At 35.9% G+C, this 7,328-nt stretch overlaps 2 protein-coding genes across 3 annotated transcripts in view; one reads left to right on the top strand and one right to left on the bottom strand.

Moving 5' to 3' along the window:
- Window positions 1-377, bottom strand: part of LOC117102205 (sterol regulatory element-binding protein 1-like) — a 12,371-nt gene extending 11,994 nt beyond the window's left edge. Inside the window, exon 1 of the mRNA XM_033242437.1 lies at window positions 182-377. Within this exon, the coding sequence (XP_033098328.1) occupies window positions 182-293 (112 nt within the window). The 5' untranslated portion in view covers window positions 294-377. The remainder of the gene's footprint in view (window positions 1-181) is intronic.
- Window positions 378-3,856: 3,479 nt separating this feature from the next.
- The window catches only part of LOC117102204 (sequestosome-1-like), a 7,373-nt gene continuing 3,901 nt past the window's right edge, over window positions 3,857-7,328 (top strand). The window contains exons 1-4 of one of the 2 annotated variants that reach the window (XM_033242433.1): window positions 3,857-4,065; window positions 6,024-6,189; window positions 6,294-6,389; window positions 6,959-7,185. In XM_033242433.1, the coding sequence (XP_033098324.1) occupies window positions 6,024-6,189; window positions 6,294-6,389; window positions 6,959-7,185 (489 nt within the window). In that variant the 5' untranslated portion in view covers window positions 3,857-4,065. Of the gene's footprint in view, window positions 4,066-4,499; window positions 4,603-6,023; window positions 6,190-6,293; window positions 6,390-6,958; window positions 7,186-7,328 lie in introns of those variants that run through there. The other variant, XM_033242434.1, reaches the window with a different exon arrangement.

Here is a 7,328-nt window from a genome sequence, read left to right as displayed (position 1 = left end):
AGATGTGGATAAGAGACAGTCGTAGTAGGGCCTAAAGTTCAATCAACTCAAGTCAAACATTCCATCCAACGAACACACAGCGAGAGAAATGGCCTGTCTAGAGGCTAGCTAGCTAGGGCCTTAGGTAAATCATAGGCTAAGCCTAAGATTAATGGAGGTATTTAGTAAGAAAAAAACTTACCGTCAATATCATCTAAAAGTAATTCACTTCCACCATTGGTAGCTCCGAAATTCGGGTCCATCGTGGGTAAAGCGCTGTCTTCAAACAGCCACCCTTGCCCGGAGTCGTCCATCTTCAGAGTTTGTCTTTTGAGATGTTTTTCGCGATTATCGTTAATGGTTGTAGCACCACGAGCTGTCGGCCAATCAAACAGCGTTAAAACATCGTACGATTCTGTGGAAGCCGTGTCATTGGGCTTTCCCCTTTTATGTTAATTGTTATATGACCCTTATGACCTTGTTTATTTTCAGCAGCAAGCTCATAATAGACGTGGACGTGAGGGCGCTACCAATAAATCAAATCAACAATGCAAAATTTAAATTAAAATCAATGAAATAATATTATTTAAAAAATATTTGTAATACTATGCATTATGTAATACTTTAATGTCATAAATGATGTACAATAAAATGGCGCTCGGGAACGCAGTAGCATTTAATTAATTTTTATTTGAACAAATTTAATAATTAATAACATACATATTTAACATAAAATATTTAAATTTTTTTTCCCTGTAAAAATCAAAGTGATTATTGAGTACAGAAAAACTAACAACAAATCATAAAATTCAAGAATTTCATTAAACTTCCTAAAAGATTCTAGCATTTTTTTCATTAAAAAAAAAAAAGATCTACAGTAGGCCTACTTCATAACATAATGTCAAATTAAAGACAATTTAGAATAAATATTTTAAATCTGAGGATGCAATTTCTTGGCATCATAAAGGTAACGGGTCACATTAATGTGCTATTTTCAGGGTCAGTTCTAACCGTGGCGAGGAATGGAGGTGGGTGTGGCCGTTTTAGTACCGGGGCGGGGTCAGTGCACTTGTCCGAAGGTCCGCTGGTCCGAAGTAATTAATTCAAATATAGACAAAAATAATATATTTGAAGAAAACACATGTTCGGGACCTGGACCACCATGTAGGTCTATATTGGCTAACAATATTATTGCTAGCATGACTTGTCAGCAGCTCAGTTTATGTATATTTTTAACAAATTATTAGAAATTGAAAAGATTCCAAGCGAATGGAGCGTATAACTTCCTAATGTTTAAGCAGAAGACAGACAAGATTTTAATAACAATAGTGGAAGTTCCCCGACGAGAGCAAAGTGAGCGTGGTCGGGTGTCAATTAAAATGTTTCGAAATGGTACGGTCTATGGGGCGGATCCCCGGAAATGTGACAATTTAGAGGTTTCAGAGGGTTATTCAATCGAGATAATCTACTAATATGTAGAAAATACATATATATTTTTTTTCTCCCCGACGAATTGTGTTTTTTTCTACTCTTTTGGGAGGGGGAGGGAAACAAATTTTCCAGGGGGATTTTTCGCCACCCTTGTGCCCCCTGTAGTAGTGCCTCCACTGCACATTAAAAGCAAATAAAAGAAGCACAAGACATGATTCTTAGCATAGTACATTAGGTTTTAATTCATATAATACTACTGGTAATATATTGCCGTATAACCTGCATTCCTGGAATAAAGGTCACTAATTCGGACCAACGGGGCTTCGGACCAATGGACCTTCGGACCAAAGACCCTTCTTACCAACGGGCATTTGGACCAAAGACCCTTCGGACAAATGGGCTTTCGGACCAAAGACCCTTCGGACCAAAGGTACGCACCCCTTGGGCCCCTCGCAAAATGTTTATGTCCCTCCTGATCAGCGAGTCTACCTACGGGGCTGCTGTTTTTATGAGAATAGTTGCAATAGAACCTAGGCCTACTTAATTATTTACTTCTAGGATACATAAAGTCTCTGTGTATAAACAAATATTCATAGGAATTGTATTATCAATTAAACCTAACGTTTCTTTTTAATCCGTTTACTGGCGAAGTGGATTTTTTTTTTTCGTTCTACAGTAATTTAGTTAGCTAGCTATACTAACAGTAGGGCCTCTAAATAAAACGTCGGACTAATTATTATTTTCTGCCTAAGTGTGTTGAGAATATCCCGACATTTCAATATGTACTGAAAGTTGGTACATACTTTTAATATTAATAATAAATAATAATATATAAGATTTGTAAAGTGCTAACAATTACTAATACTCATATGATCATAATTATTGATCACCCAAAATTTGCTGTGTATCATGTCTCGAAACGGCAAAAGTGCCGTGGCGCAGCTCGCGAACTCGCAATGAGCCAATCAAAACAGTCAAGTCACACACTCACTGATCTGGTAGCTTTTTCCATGCCACTACGTGAAGCGCGCACACTTTCAACGCGTTGCGACCTCGCACTGGGGCCACTCCGATGACCTTTAAAGCTCTATCCACACTATCCAATTTTCTTTGACAAAAAAAATGTGACATGCCCATATATAGTAATGCTATGCCTATATATGGTCATGGTGTGATGTCATCAAACCCATATATGGGCATATCACACTTTTTTGTCACACAAAATTTGACAGTGTAGACAGAGCTTTAGACCAAGAAAAACACAATTTTTTAAGTAATCTTATTTGACGGTGGCATCCCGTACTCAAAACACGTTGTTTCAACGTTACGCAATTCATGTGCGCACACACACCATTAACTTTGTTCCTTCCTGACACATGACGCGTGAAATAATATACCGTGACTTCTGTTTTCAATGTAGGCCTATTATACGCTAGAATTCATAAGCAAACATGTAGTCCGATAGTTTTGTACATATTCGTTCTCAAACACACACACCGTGGGAAACAAAAAATGTGCGTGTACACTACACGTATACCAGCATCCATTACGTCATTCTGCGAACAGGTGCATGCCACACATGTTACGTAATTCAACCCAAAAATGTACACACAACCACTAAAACAACACTACACGCAATACCACCGTCACAATTGCGAAATGGTAACACTGATGAGGCTTAACACCATGGCAGCGGTTGCGTGACGTACGGTATTCTTCCTCCCTCCCCCTCCCCAATGGATTAATTCCGACGTAGTAGTAGTATACGGTAATATTTATTGGTCCATATCAAAAAGAAAGAAATGAGGGATTAGAGACAAGACATTCTGAGATTTCTATACCAAGCAGTAGTAGTAGTATTTACCTTTGTATCAATTAATTTGATTATTCTTGTTTCAAGTCAATAAATATATTTTGTACATTTGAGATTATGTAGGCCCTACTTTGAGAGACAGTTTTAAAGTGATAATCTTTTCCCCCGTGTTTTTCCGCTAATAAATTTCATTTAGAAAAATCGTAAAAAATAATTTTTAAATTACCATTTTGCAGCAACAAATGAGCATACAATTATCAACTTAAGATTATTGAAATAAAAAAATGTGCACCCTGTTTTTCTTTTAAAAAAATTTATAATGATCCGAGAATAATAAAAACACTTCCAGTGACTTATGCTAAACCATTTTTACACTAATTTCCATGCTCAAATTGATAACTTTTATGTTTACTTCAAAATGAGCATTTCAAAAATTATTTTTAGAATTTTTTTTTATTGCATTTTTGATGTGACAATACATCTTTTTGCAGTTGACAAATTAAGCTTTTTCTAGAAGATTCTGCACCGGAATAAAAGCAATTCGATGATTGTAAACAACTGGGCCGCTTTACAACAAACTAATCGATCGGCTGAAATGACGTAATGCCTATTTTTAGTAACAATTGTTGATGGCGTCGATCAAAACAGTCAAATCACTGGTCTGGTAGCTTCTGGAAACACATCTTTTGCTACTTAAACCAGACGATCCGTGCCTCTTCACCATTTGACTCTGCAGATACAGAGGAAGACCTACTGCAATTAGAAGCCGATATCATAATTTGTAAGGTGCATTCATTCATTTAATTCCGAGCCCGCAGAATTAAATACTTCAAACTTGAAATGTAAGTAGACGGGCCTAAGTGAATCTTATTCACTTTGGCATATGTTTATTTAACATTTAATATTAGGCATGAAACTGACAGGTAACTATGAGTGTAAGAGTCGGTACTCGTTCAGCCAATAATTATCATTTGTAATAGTAAATACAACAGTTCGATTCGATGGTGGATGCAATAATTTAATGTTCAATTTCTTATGCCTAAAACTGAATTTAATCATTTCCAGAGTTTTATATCATCATGACATAGGTCTATTTATGAGGCTATATAGAATATCAGGTGTTTAAGATTACTGTATAACACGTAGATTTTATTTCCGAAAATGAAATTTATCACCGTTTAACCTTTAGTATTATCTTATTATAAGCATATTCATCTTGAGAGTAAAAATGTTACCACATCCATGCATGTGACAACATAATCAAAACATCGATGACGTCATAATTGACCAATCATTACCCCTTTCGTCACCGTAAGTCATTTCTGTATGTCAACATAAACACTAGGCTTACATAACATTGTTTACGCTGGACATTTAAGGTATCAGTAATACACTTTAAAAAGTTTTATTCTTTCTAAAATCAGTGTTGTTTTTTGTTCATTAATAATTGTACTTGCCGTATGTTTGAAATCTGTATATTTATATGTGGTGTGCTACTTTGGCTAGGCCTAGCTAGCCTAGTTAGCTCGGCTGGCTAGGCCTAGTCTCGAGCACAGGCTAATAAGGCCAGTGAAAGGCAGGACTGAGAGCGGTCCTACTACCTAGAGAGTTGTATGTAAGTGATACTACCAAAGATACTAGAAACACAAGATAGAGTTCTCCACAGAAAAAAAAGTGTTCCACCGAAATGCATGGTGGGAATACAAACAATGGGGCGCCCTGTACGGCTGGATCTAAAAAACTTCTACCAAACTTTTGTTACCAAGTCGTCACGTATTTATTGTCAATTCTCAATTAAAAAATTGTACACAATTGTACAATTAGTACAATTGTACCAAGACAGTGACAACGGTTAATACATAACCTCCTTGGCAGAGGTAGAAATCGTCGCTATTATCCAAATAAAACACACAATTAAGCGCATAGATCAGTAGGATAGGATTAGTAGAAAACAACAATGCGCAGAATCGTATGGACGGACGCACTCTATAGTGATAAAGTTTTCCTCCATTAGCGGAAAAAGAAGGGCGCTGTGTGCATCTGGATATACTTAGCAACAGAAGGGTGCCCTGTATGTCGGGCTCGAAGTATAGGAAACTTGCATTATAAAAAAGAAGGGCGCCGCCTACGTCGGGCCCAATTTCCGCCTCATTTTTACTATACGAGTGCTCTCTTGTATTTCTAGTATATTTGATACTACTATGCCTACTACCCCTGCCTGGTTTTATCTAGCTAGGCTCTTCAGCACTGCAGGGGAGGAGCTAGAGAGAAGGGATGAAATTTCCTTGGTGGTCGAATGAATTTATGCAAACAAAACTGAACCTTTTATAATAATGCTGAGACAGGCCACTAAGCCAAGGGCTCTGAGTAGTAAATATGTTATATTTATAATATATATATAATAATAATAATGATAATGACAATAATAATAATGATAATAATAATAAAAAATAAGTAATACTATTTAATACCTCCATCTACAGCCATACTGTAAAGTTTTTTAATTGCATGGATGATACCTTGAAAACCAGCTCAAATTTACGCGGAAGAAAATGCTAGGAAAATAGGTGCGCAGAATCGTAAATACCTGCATAATATATTGTTTATATATTAAAGATTAGGTAAAAAATCTAATTTTGTGCAAAATCTGCGCGGAAATCGGCCCTAAATTTCCGAAATCTGCTAACGGATTTCTAGGCCATTTTTCTTTGCACGGAGGATATATTCACCGCGCAGGCCGTACTATACAATCTGGGACATCAGTATCGGTCTAAACATGAATTTTTAAAACTTTTTACAGATGGCACTCACCGTGAAAGCTTACCTGAAGTCAGATGCTGACACTGAGATAAGGCGTTTCTCCATCGATGAGGGTGTGACAACCAGCTTTGAGTACTTGTCGAAGAAGATAGTTCAGGTGTTTCCAAAATTGGAAAATTCAGACAATATCAAAGTATCTTATAAAGGTATGGACCATCATTTCATTTCTTGGCTTGGAACCAATAGGAAAGGTGCTTTATAAGTACACTTTAGGAATAACAGATAACATGATTGGTTAATTTTTTTACAGATTCTGAGGGGGATCTGGTTACCTTCTCTAGTGATGAGGAGTTAATTGAAGGTCTTGGACAATTGCAAGACGATATCTTTCGTGTCTACATTCAAGGTGTGTTATTTATTTGTTTATTATTGTAACGATATTTTTGTGAGGATGGTCTATCCAGCCGGAGCTACATATAACAAGAAACAGAGCAAATGGAATAGATTTAATAAATGATTTAATGAATTAACAAAAGAAAACACAAAAAATGAAAAGGAATGTAAAATAACAATAAAATGAATGAATAAATGTAGAAATAAGATAAAAGAATTAATGTTTAATATATAAATACATTTCAGAAATGGAAATTAATATAAATTAGATTAAAAACAAAGAAAACAGAATAATTATTAGATAATAAATGAAAGTAAATAATATTATATATTGATATAAAATAAAACACATAAAATGAAAATAAAAATGCACCAAGTCATTGCATCATTATATTTAAAGTGTTTTTAAAATTTTTTTAATGGAGGTACATTAATAATAAATGAATTATAATATTCGTTTAAAACATTTGCAAGAATTCTCTGTGATATTACAGTGTGATTAAATTTTATGGTGTAACAATGCTACATAAATAATACTGTACTCTCACTTTATAATTCATTTTTTATGTTTATCATCTTCAGAACTCAAGAAAGGACACTCAAGACCATGTGGTGGCAGCGAGGACGAGCCCGCACACCACTATGGGGTTATTTGTGATGGATGCGAAGGCCAAGTGCACGGCCCACGCTTCAAGTGTCTGACCTGCCCTGATTATGACCTCTGCAAGAGATGCAAGAAGTCTGGAGTTCACCCTGAGCACGAGTTCCAGAAAATCCCAAGACCACATGGCAGACCACCTTTCTCTGGGGTAAGGGAATGTGACACGCTAAATCATAAGCCCTGACCAGACTATCGAATTGTAATTGACAAAAACATGTGTTTATGCCTAAATATGGTCGTGATGACATCACATCATGACCATATATAGACACATCATGACTATATATGGGC

The sequence above is a fragment of the Anneissia japonica genome, unplaced genomic scaffold, assembly GCF_011630105.1.
Source record: "Anneissia japonica isolate Jap-2015-1 unplaced genomic scaffold, ASM1163010v1 scaffold38052_len244707_cov166, whole genome shotgun sequence".
Taxonomy (NCBI): Eukaryota; Metazoa; Echinodermata; class Crinoidea; order Comatulida; family Comatulidae; genus Anneissia; species Anneissia japonica.
Note: the sequence above shows the minus strand (reverse complement) of the source record. Positions and strands in the feature narration are given on the sequence as shown.